Here is a 23540-nt window from a genome sequence, read left to right as displayed (position 1 = left end):
TCGCTTTATCCTGGAATTTGTTTATGGTGTGCGAATCGGGGAGTTAAATTTTCTACAGATATATATAGCCCGTGCTATAAGCATGTCCGATTCGCAAAGCGCCTACGGACTATAATCACCCCCATCACTCATTTCTGTCAGTTCCCCGCGGGACCCACATTGATGGCGTCCCTTCATAGGGCAGGTGAAAAACAATTGAAATTTGAATTGGTGAGATTTGGTGGTTCCTAACTCACTCAGGCTAAAAAGCCCATTGTATTTAGAGCTCTGAAAAGAGGGTAGATAGTCAAGGGGGAAAGGAGAAAAGTACCAGAGAAAGAGATAGGAAAGAATAGAGACAGAGACAGAGGTAGTTACTCCTGTGAGAATTTTCCAGATTCTTTGGTAAATCTGTAAATATCCTCCAGTTTTAGAGAGCGAATATTATTCATTCTCACGACATCGGAACCCAAAACTCGAAGCCTTACTCTAGCAAATGCGGAACACTCACAGAGAAATTGCTCAGTGCCATCCGCTTCTTCCAAGCAAGACAGGCAAATCAAGTCCTCAATGATTCCAATATTGGTCATATGCTGACCCCATAGGTTGTGTCCTGTAATAATACCGACCATCAACCGAACGTCTTTCCTTCCAAGTTTTAGTAGAAAGTTTGACACTTTTCTGTTCAGACTTGTCACAAAACACTTTGCAGTTCTGCCGCGTTCTAGACCGGACCATCGCTCTTTATCTAAATTGCATACATAATCGCTGAACCAATTCATGATTCCTGCGGAACTGATTCCGATTATTGGTGGGGGAACCGCTTATCCACGATTGGCCAATTCATCGGCAATTTCGTTTCCTTCAACATCGGAGTGCCCTGGAACCCATATAAGTACAAGCCTGTTGTGTCTTGCGACAGAATTATGCTTCTTCTTACATTCTTGAAGAATCTTTGAGGTTTGCTTCGCGTTCTCCAGGGCCTTTAGTGCAGCTTGACTGTCACTGAAAACTTCAATTTGTTTCCTGTTCCTCCTCCTCTCGATTATCCATTCGGCTACTTTCAGGATGGCAAAAATTTCCGTTTGGAAAAAAGTTGCCATTTCTCCCATTGCCATTTTCACCATTACTATCGTTTAAGTACCATCCGGCTCCAGACCCTATTTCAATTTTGGACCCATCGGTAAAGAAAATATCCGTCAAACTTCCCTGAATGCATTCTGGATTGCTCCATTGCGTCACATCAAATTTCCTTTCAAATGAAACTATGGTCCTTATGTGTCAAAAGCAGGTTTTACCAAAGGCTCTTTGCTGAAAAATCCTTAATGCGCGATTCACCGTCAGTGAAACGTGTGTCTCCCAAGTATGCTTCTTATCCGAGATTATTCCTAGATATTTAACTTCATCGAAAATACCAAGGGTCACACCTTTTCGTGTTGGAAGACTAAGTCCATCTAATTTCCGTTTTCTCATGAAGAAGACTATGGTAGCTTTGGTCGGATTGACGGAAAGACCTTGTCTCGTCCACCAGTCATCGATTTTGTCCAGAATTCTCTGCACTTTCGTGCGAAGCCTTCTTAAGGATTTAACAGATGTTAGCGCGCACATATCGTCCGCATATGCTTGGCCATGAAAAACCGAGTCCCTGCAGGTGAATTAACTTTTTGTTACGCCATTGTTACAGTCTTATCATTACTGACTCTATGTAATTGCTTCCAGTTTCCCACTTATCAGGCGAATACAACATTTGTCCAACGAGTTCATATGCGCTCAGTCTGCAAATCTGAAATTATTGAGTGTGTCCATCTTCGGCTTTGTGCAGTGTCCCACTGGCATTGCCATTCATCAATTTGTGTTTCTGTTTGTCTATTCCTAACCCGATTACCCGGCAAAGCCACGAGCTTTAACTTCAATGGTTAGCCACCCAATGAGTGCAGCTGCTGCTTCATTGGAGACTGCACGGTGAGACTTACACACTCTAAGATTGGTTAACCTGTGTGCCCATTTCGGCTTCTGCCAAAATCGAGGTTGTATAGATTATTATCGAATGACTAACTTTTGCAAGTAGTAGCCTTGATGTTTGGTTAGGTTCCTAAAACGTTCGGCATAATTCTGGAAAGGCAGTTACACACCTTGCTTGATGTATTCTTTGTTGTATTCTCTTCGACTACCGAATTCAAATCCCATTCCTTTCGCGTGGGCAACTTTACCTTAAACTCTATTCTGAAGTCTAGAGTAGCGCTGGTAAAATCTAATGAGCTGCTAGTAGGCCTTACGCTGTTTAAGATAACCCTATGACCAAACGTCCTAGCACTCCAAAAACCACCTTCTTCTATTCTGAAGGCGATACTCGTTGCTGTTAGTTGTTGTCTATTGTAAGTCTATTGGTAACAGGTGGAGCATGACAATAAGCGCCTCTGCTTGGCACGATCTCATAGCGCCAGTTATTCCTGCGCAGGTTGCACGTTGAACGCTTGTTAGCCGCCTAACGGTGTACTGTTTGCTTAATGCAGGCCACCATTACCATTGCTCCGTAGGACATAATCGGCCTTACTTTGCCGGTATACATCCAAAGTGCGAGTTTCGGCTTTAAAGCCCAGTTTCTGCGGATAACCTTTTTGCAAGTGTAAAAAGCCACGTAAGCTTTTTCTACTCGCTTTTCTATATTGCGGCTCCAATTAAGCTTCAGAGGTCTAGCACTGCTCCGAGATATGCCGTTATGTCTGTAAGCGGAATTTCAACTCCATTGACTGATGGAAGTCTGAACTGAGAAATATTGTTTTTAGTTGTTTGCTTTTTGCCCGCATTTTGTTTGGGTTAACATTTAGGTCACTGCTCGCAGCCCATCTACTTAGTTTTCCCCAGAGCTTTTTCTCAGTTTCTACGAACCAACACGCAGTCTCAGAGGAAAGGCTATAAGTAAGGATGTTTTAATGAGCATTTCTGAGCATTGCAAAACACAATTTTCTTTATATTTTTATAAATTTGTGTTATTTTAAGCAGTAAAAAATATAGTTTTTAAAAATTTTTTTTTGTGACAAAAAGTGTAATTTTTTTTGTTTGTTTGATTTTTCTGAGCATTGCAAAACATAATTTATATACATATAAATATATTTTTTTTTAATTTTTATAGATTTTTTTTTAATTTTTATTTGTATAAAATATCATTTTTAACAATTTTTTGGGGAGAAAAAATGTATTATAATTTTTGTTTTGTTTTTTTTTTTCTGAACATTGCCAAACAAAATTTTTTTTTATTTTTATGTTTTTTTTATATTTTATATATTTTTTTTATTTTATTTAGTAATTTTATAATTTTTAAAAATTTGTTTCGAGGAAAAAATTTAATTTTTTTTTATCAAAATTTTTGGGGAAACGTGTTTTTTTGTTGTGATTTTTAAAAAATGCCCATCTTAGATGTGTTGTCTGAGCGCTTGAAGAAATCACTCCACTTCTTCGAGCACCAGAAATCTATAAGTCACGTAATATAGGCTTATATTGAACTATCATAAAATGATCTTAGAAATGTCAAAAAAACAAAAAATAATTCAAGAATATCTACTTATTAAGTTATGTATTTATTTTATTATGACTCAGCCTTATAAGCCAAATAGCTTCGTTTGAGCTGAAAATATGCAGTTGGCTGGTTTAAGTACAATCGTCTCACTAAATTTAACAACAGTAGCCCAGTTTGTAAAAACATATTTGTAAACAAGACAAAAGTACCTACATAAATATGTATAATATAATTAAAAACAAAAACGAAAACAGAAGAATAAACAAAATCATTATTAAAACTGAAATGTGTCTACCGGAGCACATGAAGTAGAAACAGTTAAAGTCAATAAACGTACATAAATGTATACATATGTACATTAGCCACCTTTATTATATTTATAAATTAAATAAAATATCTTATTATCTTCATACACACACACACATACTTGCACAAACGTGTGCAAATCGCAAGAAATGAGGTGAGGGCGCAAAAAACGGTTAAGCGATAAGATTTTCCTCTCTTACGTACATTCGAAAGCAGCCGGAATGCGACTGCGACTGTGTCCACCAAAGATTTATGTATCAGATAAAAAGTGCCAACCAATACATACTTACATGTATGTATGTATAATGGGTGTATGTACATAGATACATTTATATTATCAATTTAAGATATGTATGCGAATTTGTTTTTGGTTTTTGTTTTAGCTCAGATAAAGCAATGAATTGTGACGAATGAAAGAAATGTTGGCGCTTCATGGAGTGAATGCCGCTTCACGGCACCACTTAAATTTAGTATTAAATTTAACAACGTCGAAAGCATTGTTTTCGCTGTGATAATTACTTAGTTAATGAAAATTCATATTGAATTAATTGTTGCAAAATAAGTGAACACTGTGAAGATATAACGAATTAAACGAATTCAAAAAAAAAAAAAAAACAAATATTTACATATTTTGCTTAGACATGTCTATTGCAGTCAATAATAGTAATATAATACAAAAATATTAATGCAAATGTAATATAATTAAATGAAAATACACATACACATACATACATCCGAGCGATGGATATGTATGGCGCGTCAATCGAAAGAAAATACAAGTAAATCCCATAAAAGCTCCTTTGTCAGATACAAATATAACAAAAATAAACACAGAGTGCCATAATTTGGGGGTAGTGACAGGCGATTGCGATGGCGGCATGTCTAGGAAGAAGAAGAAAAGGGAATACTGCGTTTCAGTGCGTTTAGAGTTAAAGGGGTCGCGGTATAAACAACTGCGAAGTGGTGGGCGCATTTTAAGCTGCTTTCTCACCTAAAAAAAGTTCTGCTTTTAATTACGTACTAGAAAATAACAAGATTTTTTGAATGTGAAGAAAAAAGCAAAACTCTAGACTCTTTTTTCTAATATGCAAAAAACCACATTGAAATAAATCAGCACTACACCGTACACATCCATCGTCGTACGACCTCTGTGTATTCTACGAAGCTGAGCTGTTAGTTGCGGCCTCAAATTCAGCTCCGATAAAAAGGGACCTGGTGCTATTTAACTACCTTAAAATATAAACCTCCACATTTTAGACTTCCACAACCATGGTTTCCCGCTGTCAGCGGCAGTTAAGTACCTAAGAGTCACACTTGACGCCAAACTCCATTGGAAGCTACACATTGACGGATATCAGTTAAAGAAGGCCTTTTTTGCGTTCTACTCGCATAGCTTTTTAACCCTTGCAAATCCGCCAAAAATGGGCACTCAAGCCACAGGCCGAGCTTTGGATGTGCAACGCAGTGATTCCGCCAGTTTTAACCTATGAATGCCTGGTTTGGTGGGAAGCTCTTCGGAAGTGCTATAATATCACTAAACTGTGGCGGGTGCAAAGGCAAACTGCTTGTATTGGTATTACCGGGACATGCAAAACTTGTCCCAGTGCTGCTCTTAATGTCGTTTTACACTTACTTCCCATCGAATTTCGCGTAATTTCCAGCACTGCTCAAGGTGCAATCAAGTTAAAGAAGGCTGGCCTCCGGCAGCAATCTTTCGAGAGCTAATTCTACCCTGGCACCACAAAAGTATAACATCTGGGTAGAACCGCGTTTATGTCCGAAGACACAACAGGTACCTGCGTCTAAGTTCCTCTCCTGCAGGCATATGAAGCCAATACGGCGTCGATAGTCCCAATTACTCGAACTGTGGCTATAGATGGTTCTAAAGTAAAGGAGACATCGGAAAAGTTGCAGTAGTGTTATATTCAACCACTACCGCCTTGACATCTGTACGATATTGTATTGAGTGTTTCACTCAAAAGCCTGTGCTTGTCGTCGGCTCGTCAGAAAGAGTCCGCCTTCTCTGCTGATGCTGCTGTAACTGTAGCTGCATCGCTTTGCGCTCCCAATCAATATGGCGGAGTTGCGTCATAATCTTACGTGCGAACGTATGGGCTGCCTTCCACTTATTGCTAGTTGCGCACATACTCTCTGAAGCGGTTGCAATAAAAAATCACGTGTTCTGCATTTTCGTCAGTATTCGGTGATAGTCGGTGTGTCACCATGATTTCTTACTAACCACTCATCAACATGTGGTATGAGTTTGTAGGTCCAACGTCCGCTTTGTGACTGAGCCCACCGCTGCTGCCATCGGCCTCCACCGGTCAGAAATCGCTTGGCTGCTTTTTGTACTGATGTGGGCCGTGCTCCTTGCACGTTTTAGAGCCCACTCCTTTCATCTGTTAAGAAGTACAGAGATAGCTTTCTATCTATTACACAGATTGCATCATCAGACACGGTTCTGTATGCGCAAGCGCATGGTAGCACTTTTAGGCAGTTAACAACGTCTTTCCCTGAACTTCGTACGGATCTCTCCATCCGCAAACCAGAGCTTGATGGTCGTGCAAGGGCAATATTTTCAAGTTCGCAGGGGGGAAGATTTGTACCGAAGCTGGCACCTCTGTCTTCACTGACGGCTCCAAGATGGAATCGAGAATCGGAGCAGGGTTTTCTCTAAATCAGCCAATTTTATTGGGTATTTCTTTAAAATTGCCGAATACTGCTAGTGTTTTGCAAGCAAGCAAAATGCGTAGGGAACGTGGGAGCGAAGGAGATCTCAACATTCTTTCCGATAGTCAAGTCGCGATCACGACACCATAGTGCAGATCCAAATTAGTCAACTGCTGTAAGGAGGAGATCAAATCTCTTGAGTGTGCAGCTAACATTTCCTTGATTTGGATCCCAGAACGTGGAAACATAGAGGAAAATGAAGATACTGATGAGCTTGCCAGTAAGGGGTCGACTGAATTAGTCTCAGAGATCTCCCACCCGGCTATCGGCATCTCCCTGACTGTTATTAATGTGTAATTGCAAAACTTACTTCTCAGGCAATCACAGGAAAGCTCCATTTCTTTGTGTGCTATTTCGAAAATCCTTCGGCCCCAGTACAATACCCTGGGGACTTCACCCCATTCAATTCCTAAGCTCATAGCTGTGTAGGAGTTGCACTCACGCATAAAATCTGGGTTTACCTTTTAATCCCCATTGCAGAAGCTGTGAGGACCTTTCAGAGGAGGATTATGGTTTTCATGCGAAGCTTTTTCGTGGAATAAATGCACTGGGACGTTTGCCATTGCCTACAAATTATATTCATTTTATTCGCATGAAAAGAAAATTATTGCAAAATATCGCTACAGAAATTGTTGCTCTATGACGGGCTCCGTGTTAAGGTTGGATATGAGGTTAAGTTAGCTTACGGTGGTTGCCGCTCTCCATGAAAGTGTAGAGCAGTCGACTTAGGCTTGGAAGCCTATTGTGGTATCACTAGTGTGGACTCATATTTCGCCCTAGATTCCCGACGTGATGAAACTACTTCGTATCTGTAATAAACGATGAAATATTGTGGATGGCTGCGTATTTTGGATCTGTCAGACATCCAAAGAAATAAGAGTGTGGACAGTGATGTCACGTTCTGCCAAGAAAAGGATAGTGGCAGGGAAAGTGCTGACCACTCTTACCACGGCCCTCGTTCCGGCAGCTGCGACAGAAATCAATAGATGAAGCTCTCAAACGGCTCTCATGCATTACCATTAGGCGGTGCCCCGTGATGATGCCAACCACTGTGCTAATGGAAGGCCGGTTTAGATTGATGACAGACTTAGTTCTGTGTTCACACCTTTTAGGCTATTTTTCTCGCAATTACACTCTGTAGCCCGTCTACTGTTCGTCTGCGCGATATAGACCGACCTGATCCAGAACTTACTTGAAGGTAATGGAATGCCCACTTACTGGTAGAACGATTTAAGATCAGTTCCTCTCCTAGCTAGAAAATCCGCGATGTCCAGGGACCTAGGCAATGTTCTTGGTGCACCGCTTAGCCAGCTCATTTAGAATAGCTCCACACTCGATTGCCACTTTGGATGAAGTACCCTGACACTGCAGAGGTTTTTTGATAACTTGTCTATCAGAGTAGAGCCCCGGACTCATAACACAACCTCTGTTTTTTGTAGTCACTAACTCGTCTTGAAAGGCGACCGCCGTAGACGAAGGGGTGAGTGCGTGACTATCATTCGGAATTCAGAGAGAAACGTAGGTGTTTTCGAATAGCGATCGCCCCTCGGCAGGCAATGGCAAACCGCCGAGTGTATTTCTGCCATGAAAAAGCTCCTCGTAAAAAATATCTGCCGTTCGGAGTCGGCTTGAAACTTTAGGTCCCTCCATTCGTGGAACAACATCAAGACGCACACCACAAATAGGAGGAGGAGCTCGGCCAAGCACCTAAAAAGGGTGCACGCACTAATTGAAAAGCGCTGCAGTAGTCAGTTAGCCGCAAACTTAGGTTCAGCTGCAGCACTTTTGAGTAGCTGCCACTGCCGACCTTAGCATTTTTCGTTGAGCCATCAGTGCAGATAGCCAATGACCACGATCACGGTTCTTAAGATTATCCTATTCATCTTTTTCTGTGAAACGTGTGAAAGAAGTATTTTGAAAACAGATCTGTGGTACAGTGCAATCTAGCTCCCTATGAGTAAGTTAGGAAAATTGAGTTAGGAAAATTTTTGTGTGCCCAAATCCAAATTTTTCCAGGATGGGCATGCAATTAGGTGGGCAATTAGCCCGGAATGTGCCAAAGATATCCCTTGGGAGATAGTCTAATAGAGTCTCAGGAGCTCTGGTAGAGGTTGAAGGCAGCACGAACCCCATTATTTATTATAAATATTACTCAAATGCCCCCGGGGCAACAACATTCTGGTACGAGACCAGATTATTTATTCTATAATAGAGTTTTTTTTTAAATGAATAAATGAACTTAATAGAATATTTCATAGCTATTTAAAGGAAAAAAATAAGTAAAAAGAGCATCAAAATTATAAATTCGGCTTCAAGTAATACGAAAACGCGTTCGCATCGGAAAGGCATTTCCAAGTTAAGTGCCGCATTGTGAGTACCGCGTAAAACTTGTTTATTAAACAAAAGAAAAACCGCAAATCGCAAAATGTTTCCAAAAGACAACAAATAAGGTATAAAATAAACACAGAGAAATCAAAAAGCAGACATACAACACAACATCCCACCCCACCCCAGATGGCCGGCTATCGCTCGCTCCCGCTAGCACCGGTCACCGCCACCGCTGCTATGGCAGCAGCCACAGTTGCGGCCGCAGCACCGCCGCCCAGCACCGGTCCCACGATGTATCACCATCAGTCGATGACGGCTATGTCGAATAACGGTATTATCTATCAATCGGCGGTACACGCCTCCATACACAGTTTGAATACAGTACAAAATCAACGTTCTACAACCACACATCATCACATTCTAGCTACGGCGACTGCAACGGCAGCAGCGGTAGCGACCACAACAACACGCCAATATGGTGGAGGTGCTGCAGCATTACAAGTGACAGCAGCAACAGCATCGCCACCAACACCACCAGCGGAGCCGCCGTCGTTACCACCTGCGCCACCACCTTCTGCGTCGGCAAGTGGCGGCGCTCAATCGGTGATGTCAATTGGCGCGAGCGCTGGTGCTACAGCTCATCATGCGTTGGCTTTGGCCTTGCCGCAACATCACCCACAAACAGCCCACCTCCACCAACAACAACAGCAGCAACAACAACTCCACCACCCGCTTTCACATCCCCTGGCCCACCATCACCATCTGCACCACCAACAACAGCAACAGCAACAACATTCGCTGCAACAACAGCAAACACATCATTCGATGCAACATCACCTGCACCAGCATGCGTTCAATGCGCAACAGCATCACCATCACCACCACCACCATCATCATCATCAACAGTTGGCGTTGCATCAGAATCATCTGTATTTCAGCGGTGCGGCAGTTGGTGGGCATCATGGACATCCGCATCATCATCATCATCATCGGCAGATCTTCAGTCAGATGCAAGCGGCCATAATGCCACTGAATATTAGTAAGTACCAATGCGCTTCCGAGTAGATGGGTGACGCGTTACCAGGTTCAGCGTAAGCTCCCACACATACATACGCACATATTTTTTTAACTTTTTTAGCACACAAACTAAAAAATATAGAGGCAGGACTCTCCTTAAAACTTTTCGTGTGAGCAGGACCTCAGAATTATCTGTGAAACTGCTTTAACATTTTTTTAAATGCTTTTGCGAAGACTCGCTAAGTTTCTTTTTCTATTTGCATATATTTTCATCTGCAAAGTTTGTTGCTACGTGTCTTCTACGTATGTGTTGTTGTTTTGCTCCTAATGGCTAAAAGTGGATAAGGTTGCAAGAAACAAGTCCTGTAAGACACAATATTTTTTATTTATTGACATTTAAAAGTATTTTTTAGCAAAATAAAATAATTTTAAAATAAGCACATAAATAAACGTCCGGGTGGGTGTGCGTTGTCCATGAGTGCACCTATAATCACGGCTTACTATCGGTTTGGCAAGCACCTACTCTTATTATTTGGCATTGACATAGGTTTTTGTTGGAACGTTACAAATCTCGCCTGTCTAACGAAGTTATTGTTAAGGGGGGGCCTGCTTTAAAGGCTTAAAAAAATCGATTTTTTTTGCATAAATGTCTTCCTAAACTATCCAAGAATGTGTCCTCAAAATTTCAGAAGAAAATTCCAAATATTTTCGGAGTTACAGAAGAAATTGTGAGCAAGCGTCGAGCAGGTATACGAGCGGCCGGATGGCTCGAAGTGCGACTTCTCGGTTTTTTATGTTTACGATTTTTCCTAATTGGCGGGAAAGATAGGGAAAAAGTTAAACATCCTATCGAAACGAGATTACATTGATTGTATTCGGAATTAAATTCTCTTCTAGTTGAACCTAAAAAACCTTAAGAAAGTTATGATTAACCCACTTTTTAAAGAATCTAAAGTGAATTTGTGTTTCCAAAAAAATGATTTTTTTTTAATTAGCGAAAAATTGTTGAATTTCTCACTTTTTGTTTAATTTTCTTGGTTTAACTAGAAGCTATATTATACTAAAATAAAACTCGTTTTGGGTTTTTGGGTTCAGATGAAAATTGCGACCTGCATCTTTCCCGCCGCACGACACATGCACACTCGAGACGCCTCGGCAAAATGCTTGTACCAGGCATAATATGACATATATTTTAATAAAAAAAAAATTTTAGAAGACTGTTGAAATATATAACAATAAAACCTGAAAGTTCCGTTTCAATCGAATATTTCTTTCCTTCCCAAAAAAGTCCACGAAAAAAACGATTTTTTGTAGCCTCTAAAGCAGGCTCCACCCTTAGTTCTACAAAAATTGAAATTAAATAAAAAATCACCTTTTTATTTCATAGCTTGCTTATTTGAAAAAAAAATACAAATTAGAAAAAAAAAAAATATATTAAAATATCAAAAAAATTTGTTTTAAATTAATAAAAAAAAAACTTAAAAATTTGATGTTAAAAAATTTCATAAACAATTTTATATAAAAAACTTTTCATAAAAAAAATTGTATATAAATCACTTTTTATTATTATAAAAAAATCTTAAAAAATTAAAAAAAAAATTTTTTTTTTTAAAGAATTTCATAAAAAGTTTTATATAAAAAACTGCTTTTTATACAAAAATTTTTTATAACAACAATAAATAACGAAGTTTTTTTTTAGAAAATTAAAAAAAAAAGAAAATTTTAAAAAAATTTTAATTATAAAAAATGACGTTTTTATAATAAATGAGGGTACGATCATATCTCATCTGTCTAACGAAGTTATTGTGAGTTCTAAAAAAAATAGAGACACAAAATACCTTTCTATTTCATTGCTTGCTAATTAGAGACTTTTTTTTATCAAAAATAAAAAATAATAGAAAAAAATTAAAAAAATTTGAAAAAAAAGAGCTGCAAAATACCTCGTCATTTGATGAAAAACGCTTTCCACGCATGAATTTTTTAAGTCTGCAAACAGATGGCAGTCGCTAGGAGCCAAATTTGATTAATGCGATGGATGCTCCAACAATTCGAAATTTAATTCATGGAATTCAGCTATTGACAGTGACACGGTGCATTGTCCTGATGAAAAATAATTTTTTTCATTTGCAAACTGTGTATTTTTTCTCAATTTTTTTCCTTCAGCTGGTCTAAAAGTTTACAATAATATTCAAAATTTATTGTTTTACCAGTTTGCAAGTAATCCACGAACTAAATTTCTTTCGCATCCACCAACTGATGATGCTTCCTTAGCCGATTCCTGGACACGAACTCGTTTCGGAACCGAAGAATCAGGTTCACACCACTCTTAAGCTTTTTGTTTTGATTTGCTATTAGTGTCAAGTCTTATCCATAGCGATGAATCGACGCATAAAATCCACTTTATCCTTTCGAAAACGCTCCAAATGCAGCTGAGAAAGTCGCGTTCGAGTGTAGTTGTGTTCTGATCTGCCCAAACTTTTTCTCTCCTCGACAGTTTGTTGACATTTTTTTACCAACTCCTCAGTTGTATTTTTATTCAATTAGTATACAATTTCTGGACATGTGTGCGCCACATTTCACATGTTTCCAAACATCATTTAATTTCTTTTCAAATGTCAGCATTCACTGCTACTTAGAAAGTCAAAATATCTTACAGCAAATTCATTCGTTGATTCCATTAAGTTGTTCCCATCTATTCCAAGCGTTTTCACAGGCCACGCGCCAGAACAATGAGACCCCAACGCCACCAACGACTTGCCACAGCGCACGTCTACACACTTCCGCCATCGCCACCGCGCCACGTAGTTGGGGGAAAAGGCCGTAGATGCACGAGCATTTGCTATATGAATATGTACTTACATGCAAACACACACATACGCACATACATGTGAAAGTACAAATGTGCCTTTGTATTTACTCCGGGCTCATTATGACTACCTCAGGGAGCAACACTTGGCCCAACTTTGTACGTTGCACCAACAATACAGTCGTTGTCCCTTTAGACTATTTTTGATGTCACACTTATTTTGTTTATATACTTACACACACACATACATAGATGCTATAAAGAAAATGTGTATGCCAATTGTTTTTAAACACAATAAAATATGTTGAATGTTGAGTGTTGCTATTGTTGTTGTTAGTTTATTATTATAATTCGTTGTTGCAAGATGTGAATGCGACTGTGATTGTCGATTTTTGCTTTTGGTGTTTGGTAGGTGATTTGCTCCATGACATTTTGTTGCCTGTATGTATATTAAATGTGTTTGTATTTGTTTCATTATAGAGCTTTTGCATAAAGATTTTCCCTATGGTTAAATACTCTCGGAATTAAAACGAATCTGTAGCCGAAATATTTCTTTTTCATTTCCTATAAATTTCATAGCAGCATGGAAATGTGTAAGATATTGGCTGTACAACTAATTAATTTCGTTTTTTTTTTCTTAAAAAAAACCATTTATTTAGGTATAAAAGTAAAAAAATATTTTACTCAAAATATTCTCCATTGGAAGCGGAAACTTTCTCCCATCTTTCAGGCAATTTATGAATTCCATCCGAAAAAAACTTCTCATTTTTTGCGCCGAGAAAGTCATCAAGCCATTTTTTAATACCTTCACCATTGGTGAACCGTATTCCAGTAAGGTGATTCTGCATCAACCGAAACAAGTGGTAAACAGAAGGAGCTATGTCTAGGCTATAAGGCGGGTGAGGTAGAATTTCCCATCCGGCATTTTCCAAATAATTTTTGACCGGTACTGCAACATGTGACCCAGCATTGTTATGATGGAAAATCAATTTCTCGTGTCTGGTCGCCAATTCTGGCCTTTTTCGGCTTTTGCTTGCTTGAAACGTATCAATTGTTGCCTGTATAGCTCTCCCGTGATCGCCTGGCCCGATTTTAACGGCTTATAGTACAGCACACCCTTCTGATCCCACCAAATACAGAGCATTACCTTCCAGCCATGAATATTCGGCTTTGGTGTCGATTTGGCTGGTTGGCCTGGCTTCACATACGATCTTTTACGTTTTGGGTTATCGTAATGCGTCCACTTTTCATAGCCAGTGACAATACGATGCAAAAACGATTTCTTTTTGTGGCGATGAAGCAGCATTTCAGACATGCAAAATCGTCTCTCAACGTCTCTCGGCTTCAATTTGTGGGGCACCCAATTTCCTTGCTTGTGAATGTATCCGGCTGCTTTTAAACGTTTAGAAATGGCTGGATGAGTAACTTCCAATGTTTTTTCAAGTTCTTCTTGAGTTTGAAATAGATCTTGATCGCGTAATGCCTCCAATTCTTTGTCTTCAAACATTTTTGATGGACCTAATCGCTCTTTGTTTTCTGTTTCAAAATCACCACTTTTAAGTCGTGCAAACCACTACTGACATACTCTAACCTCTGGAGCATATTCAGGATAAGCTTCTGAGAGTAAACGATGTGCTTCTGTTGCACTTAGATTTAAATTGAAGAACAAAAGCAAACCTCCCGCAAATGCTGTTTTGTTGGAACGTAATTTGACATTTTGACTGTAGAATCATTTGATCAGTACAATCTGCCATACATTTAATTGTTAAAGTTATAGAGGAGTCCCTATATCAGAAGGAGTTCGCATTGCGCGCCTTGAGGTGGCTTTTAATAATGTCCTCCCGGAGGCAATTGCTAAATCTTTGAATAAACTGGGGATTAGAGCCGATCTTAACAGGTTTATCAACAGAATGCTCAGCAACATAATCGTCGTGTGAGAGTGGGGTGGTGTCTCTCTCCGCCAACAGGCGCGTAGGAGAACTCCACAAGGCAATGTTCGCTCACCATTTCTCTGGGTCGTCGTTCTTAAAAACTTGCTCGAGGACATGGTGAAAAGGGGCAGCAGAGTGATTGCCTACGCGAACGGCGTGGCGGGTATTGTTAGAGGAAAGATTTTAGATACCCTGTACGGTGTGATGCAGGGATATCTGAATGTATGTGTACAGCAGATTGCGGCCTATCCGTGAATCATCTCAAGACTCTAGAAATACAAAATATCCAGAGCTCAACTCTCCTCAATAGAGGTTCTTCATTGGTGTGCAGCGGATTGTGGCCTGTCGGTGAATCATCTCAAGCCTCTAGAAATGCAAAATACCCAGAGCTCAACTCTCCTCAATTGGGGTTCTTCGTTGGTACTTTCTGACAAGGTGAAGTACCTAGAACTAATCCTTGACAGTTAGGTAACGTGGAAGCTCAGCATTGAGGAGAGGATAAGAAAGGCAACAGTAGCCTTCTATGGATGCAAAGGCGCTTTTGGAAAAAGATGGGGCCTCTAGATGATAGAGATGTATTTTGGCTCTATAATACCATTACAATGCCAATTCTGTTGTATGGAGTCGTGGTCTGGTGGAACTCACTGGAAAATATGGCATCGGTGAAGAAGCCAGAGGGAATCCGAAGCCTTCATTGGAATCAGTGGGGTGCTTCGAACTATTCCTACTCAAGCGCTTAATGCAATGCTAAATGTGGTACTTGTAGCCAAAGGTGTAGGCAAAGCTGCGACTACACGAGCCATAATCAGGCCGAGAGGCTTACGCTACACGCTTCACCTCAATTACGGGCACTCAAGTATCCTTAAGAACTTTGGTTTCTTCCTTTTGGCGACTAATCGATGCGCACCTCTGCTTAGTGCGAACGGAAAATTCTCCACGCACATCACATTCAAGGGAAGAGTGGGCGTAGGGAAGAGATGGCTCAAAGTTGGATAGAAGGATTGGCGGAAGAGTATTCTGCAAGGAGTTCCCCAACAGACTCAAGTTCAGATTACCGGACTACGGCAGTGTATTCGAAACAGAGGTAGCGGCATTAAAGAAACAGCTAATTAGCTGCTAACTTGTGTAATAATTGTGACGGCCACACAAGCGCCAATCAAGGCGCTGGGCTCGATGATGGTGCACTCGAAACTGGTTGGGCAATGCCTGACTTCACTTTCGATTGCATCTGAATTCTTCTTCAATATATAGAGCTCGTCTGGGTAACTGGTCATAGCGACTTCACAGGAAACTGCGAGGCAGATGAGCTGGCTAGAGAGGGAACCTGTGAGGTAGTTATCCCGCGAAATGAGAGCTTTGGGATCCCGTTGACTACTACCTGCGATCTGCTCCTGAAGAGGTGGGCTTCGCGCCAATTCAGCGAACGCTGGGAAAGTAAACAAACTTGTAAGGTCGCGAAATCTTTTTGGCCACGAGTAGAACGGAGGTGGGCGAGGGATCTACTGAGGTTAACGAAATCTCAGCTCTCGAATTTCGTGGATGCCCTTACAGGACATTGGCCGCTTGGTATACATACTGTGAGACTCGACATGACTTTGGCGTTATTTTTGCGCCAGTTGCATTAAGGATGAGGTGGAATCATCTCAGCACTTTCTCTTAAACTGCCCTACTTTCGTAGGGCTAAGATTTAAGCATAATGGCTCTCCTGTCTTTGCCACGACTGCTGATATAGCAGTCATTGATATTAACAACCTGATGAATTTCGTCAGCAGTGCGAAGCGGCTAACACCATGTAAATCCCACGACAGTGTGTTCTAGGTTACCGGAACGACCCGGATTTATATCTGGCCAAGGGCTGTCACTTCATTAGTATTCCCGGTGCATGTGTGAGGAATGTTTATGCTGATACAACAACAACAACGGAAATCAGGCGTCGTTCGGTTGTCTTCCTCCTCCGCCATTTCTTTCCAGCCTTCTTATTTTCTTTACAATGGTGGCAGAGAGGATGTATTTTTGATTTTCGTCCAAGTGTGCCCTCTCTATGGGCAACCATTTCAACCTAACTTAAATCAAGTGAAAAATTTTATATTTTCCTTCAGAAAATCGACCACATCTGTGGTAATCCTCAATTTTCACAAATCTAGAACTGCTGAGTTGCTAAGAAAGCCACAAGCAGACATAGTCAGAATGACGTCAACAATAATTGGCCACTGGCCTTTGGGAGACCCTGCCAGGAGGATCGAGTGGCCGTGCAACGATAGATGTAGAAGCTGAAAGACGAAAGAATCTAAAGAAACAGTCTTTGTGTGAGTGCCCAAGTCCGGGTGCTGTACGACATAGATTGCTGGGGGAATTCTCGTTGGTCAACTTGAAAGAAATTGCAGAAAAGAAAATAGACAACATAGGCAGATTCATAGTCAAATCAAGATGGTTCGGCTAATGAAAATGGGAGACCATGCCGGGAGGATCGAGGGGCCGTGTAAAGATAGATGCATAAGCTGAAAGAAGCTAAGGAAACAGTCTTTGTGTGAGTGTCCATGTCCGGGTGCTGTACTCTCGTTGGTCAACTTGGAAGAAATTTCAGAAAAGAAAATAGACAAAATAGGCAGATTCATAGTCAAATCAAGATGGTTCGGCATTTAAAATGGCATCATTTGTGCTAATTGGGTCTGAGTTGTGTCACTCAAACAAGAACTCCAATTTTCTGTTCCATTGTTTTGAAATGCCCCCAGACACATATGAAATAAGCCAGGTATTTTCGGTAGCACGTGAATTACATAATGCAAATTTTTTAGGCTTATTATTTATGCTAAACAACGCAAGAAAGGGCAAGTAATCTATGCTCCCTCTCCACCTGCTCTACCTTTGTTGCGACAATTGTTTTCATATTCCAATCGAGTGTGTGAAAAATGTAGTGTAGAGTATTCACACTGGTCGTAGACGCTTGCAAATACACAAAACTTCACTTGAGCGTTGGAACTTCAATTGACTGAACTGAACTGAGAAAAATGTTAGTTGCGTCCTTTATGCACTAAAAGCGTAACGGAATGTCTGCGAGTTGTATACCGCCGGGTGAAGGTATTCGCATGGCGAGTACACGAATTTGCATACTTACGTACATACATACATACATAAATACATACACATGTATGTGTGTGCTACAAACTCGCATATGTTTTTATTTGGTTCTATAGTGAGTAGCTGAGATTTCACCAAAGCCCCAAACACAAATCCATTCAACAAACCATCCAAAAGTCGTCATCCTCGCCCAAAAACATGAGTGTTAAAGCGTTTCTAAACGCATTTATGAGCCTCATTACAATCGCTTTTTATTGCATTAAAGCGTTTCGAGTGTTGTCTCGTGCACTCGTAATACCCAGTCTGTGTTGTTTGCGTTTTTCTTGTTGTTGGCATATGGCACTTCTAACAACACAATAAAAGTTCTAGTTAGTGCAGAGCTTGAGAGAGTCAGCGGCGCATGGATGGAGGGCAAAACGCGTTCTGAGCGCTCAAAAGTGCATGTCCGAGTGCGCACTTGTGTGGGTAATGTAGTGACGTAGAGACGGGTGACGGAGTGACGGAATGACAAGGGTGTGCGCGGCGTGCGGTGTGTTGTGTGCGGCGTGCGGTGTGCGGTGTGTGGAGAATACGGCTGTTGTGCTGGGGTTGAGGTATGTGCTGATGTGCCGGGTTTTCTGTGTTAGTGTTTTGAAATGCGTTTGGAAAAACGCAACAAGAGGTTAGTGTTGCTGCTACATAGTACTCGTACATGCACACGCACACGCACACATATGAGCGCAATAATGACTATGCTGCTGTTGTTGTCGCTGCTTCTTGCAATTGTTGCAATGACAGCAGCGACACTTTTGTTTTATTTCACATTTCGTACACGATTACCGCCAAGGGGCACAGTTTATATTTTTTAGTGCTTACCTACCAACCTACCTACACACACACACACACACACACGCACACAAAAACATACTTGTATGCAAATAATAAAGCAACAAAGGCAACAGCAACAACAACAACACCCTGAGTTGAGTTGTTTGGCTTTGTTTGTTTGGCTGTTAAGGCTGTTTGGCACGGCTCCGTTGTGGTGCTGTTCTCGGCTGCTTGTCTGTCGGCCACATTCATTTTATTATCCTTATGTAATAATATTTTGTCTCTTCCACGGTCTCGCATGCCCTTTCTCAGATACACACACACCCATAAATGTACAGGCTACACATTTTATTGTATGTTGGTTAGATTTGCATGTGTGCGTGTACTGCTTTTTTTTGCAATAATATTTTATTGTTTTTCGTTAGCTTCGTTTCAAAACAAAACCCGTTCAAAACCAACAGCCAACAATGGCCAACAATTTTTCACCTGTTTTTATATTCTAATGCCACGCGGATTTTGGCCGCGTACCTTAAGGCATTTGGGCCGTTTATTGTGGTAAACATACGGTATTGTTTTGCACAAATAAATCCCCACATATGGATGTGTATTGTATGTTTATAATTATCTACATGTATGTGTGGCTGTGTGACTGTGTGTCGTCGTCGGTCAGAGCGGTCGTAACTATTCATTGTGTGTTCGTTATTGTCCTCAGACGCGTTTTTGTGAGTCTTTTGCGTATACGCTTTCTTATTAGTTACGCTTACCTCTGCCATATCTGTATGTATGTGTGTGTAGGTGTGAATGAGGAAACCTCGAGAGTGCACTATTTTCGAAGTGCTTTCGAATGCATTCAATATGGCGTAGACTTTAAGCTCCATAAGTTGCTTAAAATTTTTCATTCACTCGAATTTTGCATAACTTCATTTTCGATTAAAGCGTAAATTTATTTGAATTATTAGTACAAATAACGTCACACCTCTTCCTCTTCTTCTTGATTGGCACGATAACCGTTTACGCGATTTCGGCCGAGTTTAACATAGCGCGCCATTCGTTCCTTTCTCGTGCTAACCGGCGCCAGTTGGAAACGGCAAGTGAAGCCACGTCCTTATCCATCTGATCTTTCCGACGCAGAGGAGACTTTCCTCTTCCTCTTTCCAGCGCAGAGCGGGACTTCCTCTTCCTTTACTACCATTAGCGGGTAGCGCATCGAATACTTTCAGAGCGTAGCCACTGAATCTTTATTCGCTGCGCTATGTCTATGTATGTCGTAAAGCTCATCCAGCTTATCGTTCCATTGTCTGCCATACTCGCCGTCACCAACGTGCACAGTTCCAAAAACCTTCTACGGAAGCATCCTCTCAAACAGTCCAAGGGACGCCTCAAAGGAAGTTGCCATTGTCCAAGCTTCTGCGCCATTCCATAGGACGGGCATGACGAGAGCCTTGTAGAGTGTTAGTTTTGTTCGTCGAGAGCGAACTTTACTACTAATTGCCTACTTAGTGAAAAAGTAGCACTTGTAGGCAAGAGAGTCTGCGTTGGATTTCATGGTTATAGGTGTGAATGTTGGTTCCTAAATAAACGAAGTCTTTTACAACCTCGAAATTATAACTGTCAACAGTGACATGGGTGCCGATACGCGAGTGCGCCGACTGTTTGTTTGAAGACCGGAGGTACTTCGTTTTGTCCTCGTTCACCACCAGACCCATTCGCTTTGCCTCTTTATCCAGTTTAGAGAAGGTAGAACTAACAGCCTGGTTGTTAAGTCCGGCCGATGTTAATATCAGCGGCATACGCCAAGAATTGTACGCCCTTATAAAAAATTGTGCCGGAGCGATTTAGTTCTGCAGCTCGCATGATCTTTTCCAGCATCAGATTAAAGAAGTCACACGACAGCGAGTCACCCTGTCTGAAACCTCGTTTGGCCTCAAACGGCTCGAAGAGGTCCTTCCCAATTCTGACGGCGCTGCTGGTGTTGAGCAACGTCATCTTGCAAAGTCGTATTAGTTTTGTGGGGATACCAAATTCAGACATCGCGGCATACAACTAACTCCTTTCCGTACTGTCGAATGCAGCTTTGAAGTCGACGAAAAGATGGTGTGTGTTGTTTCGTTGTTTTATGGGTATTTTCCATGATTTGGCGTATCGTAAATATCTGGGCGATTGTGGATTTTATCGCACCTCTCTGCTAAACAAAAAGAGACACAGTCTTAGCACACTGATTTCAGTTTTAACGGGCCACTATCTAATAGGCGGACAAGCCCAGAGGAGGGGAGTGCAAGCACATTTCTTCTGAAGAAGCTATCTAGATAAGGCAGACGAAGATACCATCACGCACGCACCACCTGTGCCATTGTCCTGTTCTATCCAGACGTAAATTTACCAATTTAGGTAGACAATCTTTGAATGAAATAGAAGATCTCAATTCCGCAGAAATCAGTGATCTTCTAAGATTTTTGAAAAGTAAACACTGGATTTAGGAGTAATAAGGAAAAGTTCCCCACGCGGCATCACAATGGGCCATGAGCCTGAGTCTGTCCCACAGTGCACAATTGCTTCAAACTAGCCTAACCGTTGGTGCCACAGCAATTCAGAATATAGTTGAAAAATTGCTCTAATTCTGCCGGGATCAGAAAGTTTATTCGTGTTGTTTTTACCGTCAAAGTACTCCCCACTACCACGCTCTTTTATGTCTGCGCTTAATCCAGCTCTCGAAACCATTCCGAAACTCTATTTTCGGTATAGCCATCAGAGTCTTACATTTTTCAGTTTCTTCCCTTCGGCTGCTAAAACGCTGCACCCGTAGTGTTTTTTCACACGATCCAACAGAAAATACTCTCAGGAAGCCATATCAGAAGAATGGTCATGGATGTGGATGGCGTTCGTTTTGTAGGTAGGTGAAGTATCACTCTGTCACTCCCAATGTAGCATTAAAGCGCAGTTTTGATACCATTGTGAGACCTCCAACGGGCAGATATCTACAGCCAGACAGAGCTTCTGACGTAATGGAGATGATTATGATTGATGGAATTTAGGCTGGCGCACTGCCCCAGGCTGTTGAAGAAATGAGCACCAAGTGACCTTAGTCGTCTAGCTGCGAAACCCGGACATTGACGGAAAAAGTGCTCAATAGTTTTCTTCCCTGAAAGGTCCCCACAGCTTCTACAATGGGGATTAAATGGTAAGCACAGCTTTTCTGCGTGTGTGCCGATCGTATAATGGTCGGCTAGCATAGCTACAAGTTTGGAAATTGAATGGCATATAATCCCCAGAACATTCAGTGTCCTGCGTCTACTGTACTGGGGCCAGCCGATTTTCGAAATAGCACACGAAGAAATGAAGCTCCATTTGATCTGTGCTTTTCTGAGAAATAAGTTGTGCAATTCCTCTTTAAAAAATCAGAGGGATGCCGATGGCCGGGTGGGATATCTCTGATCGCTCAAAGGCGCTACTTAATCGGTCAGCGAAAAACGTGTCTCTGTTAGTTGCTTTCATCACAGGCAACTGTCTCCTAGGTCAGAGATTGCTCAAAGACATGCTCAATGGCTGAAGGTCCCTTCTTGCGATTACCGAAACTGCAAGAATGAGGAGGAGGAAGACTCCAGAACACATCTTCTGCGTTACTGTTCCGCGTGGCATGCCACGAGGTTTAGATACTTTGGCTCATCGTTCTTGAACGATACTGATGACTTTAAGGATATAAGTGAAAGCCAGATCAATGGGGTTGCATTAAAAACAAAATGGTTTAACGAGGAGTACTAGATAAACTGCTGTTGTGGTATCACAATCGATGTGCAACGGTCTAAGTGAGTTGGTTTAGAGACCGACTAGCACTTCTACTCATCTACCTGCCTAGTACCGTCATGATGTATTAGGTTGGGGAATTAGTTCGTAGCGCTTTTATCAAAGAAACAAAAACCAATAATTATATCAATCAGTTAATCAATTATATATTCGCCGTTGCTGTTTACAACCTCCGTTGATGCCCTTCCGCCAAAAAAGCGTCTGGTCTGGTGTCAAAGAAGTTATTGACCCAGTTTAGAAGGACCTCTTTGTTGTCGAAGGTAACGCCTTTCATATGGTTTGACATGGAGCTGGAAGTATGGGAATCAGTCGGTTCAAGGTCCGGAGAATACGGCTGCTGCTGAAGAGCCTCCCATTCGAGCTCTTGGTGAGCGGCTTTGACGACTTGTGCAGAGAGAAGCCTAGTCTTGTCGTGAAGGAGTATAGTTTGACCGCGTGTTGCGTGTTGCTCGATGGCGTGCGAGATGTCGAGAAGCAATTTGAAGGCGACTTTCTTTTCTTTTTTTCGTTGAGCTCGTGAGGTACCCAGACTCCCAATTTTTCGATAAATCCCATTGAATGAAAGTGATTGTGAACGGTTCTTTGATCACAGCTCATTTCTTCCACCAAATTACGACTGGGTTGGCGACTGTTTTCCTTCAAAAGAGATTTGGAACATTCTTCGTCGCATTCAGAAGGCCTTCCGTTGCGGGACGTGTCATCATCGAAGTCAAAGTTGCCATTTGTGAACTTTGAAAACCATTTATGTGCTTTAGACTCGCCTGTGACACCTTCTCCATACACGTCGCAAAATGTCCCGTGCTGCTTCGGCAGCTTTTTGACCGCAATGAAAAGCAAAGAAGAGCAGGTGACGAAAATGTCGATTTTTGCCTCCTGGGTACTCCATTGCTAAGCCTCGAAACTAATAAAAAATTAAAGAACACAAAAATACAATTAACATAGTTTTGTAGAGCAGAAGGAGTTATATCGACTGAATACTTATCCTTTGCCAAACAGCAAACAGGAACTTATTCCCCAGTCCAATACATACGAAGGCTTGGCGGTTCGAAGTAAAATTGTTACAGTAACTTCGGTTTTGCCTTTTATTTCTACATTTCGCTGTCGTTCTACGTTGTTGAATTCTCAGCTTTCGTATGTCATATTCTATTTCTTGTGATTAACTTCGCCGCCTTCGGTCTCTCTTTCTCGCCTCTTTTGATTTCGCTTCAAAAACTTGTTGAGTCATTCGTTGCGCATTCTT

The 23540-nt window shown here is 41.2% G+C and overlaps 1 protein-coding gene across 4 annotated transcripts in view; it reads left to right on the top strand.

The window, feature by feature from the left end:
* The first annotated feature begins 3547 nt into the window (after positions 1-3547).
* The window catches only part of LOC128866636 (uncharacterized), a 121686-nt gene continuing 101693 nt past the window's right edge, over positions 3548-23540 (top strand). For 2 of the 4 annotated variants that reach the window (XM_054107525.1, XM_054107522.1), the window contains exon 1: positions 8250-9899. In XM_054107525.1, the coding sequence (XP_053963500.1) occupies positions 9047-9899 (853 nt within the window). In that variant the 5' untranslated portion in view covers positions 8250-9046. Of the gene's footprint in view, positions 4582-8249; positions 9900-23540 lie in introns of those variants that run through there. The other 2 variants (XM_054107523.1, XM_054107524.1) reach the window with 2 other exon arrangements.

This window comes from Anastrepha ludens, chromosome 6 (assembly GCF_028408465.1).
Source record: "Anastrepha ludens isolate Willacy chromosome 6, idAnaLude1.1, whole genome shotgun sequence".
NCBI lineage: Eukaryota > Metazoa > Arthropoda > Insecta > Diptera > Tephritidae > Anastrepha > Anastrepha ludens.
This window is presented reverse-complemented; position numbering and strand designations above follow the sequence as displayed.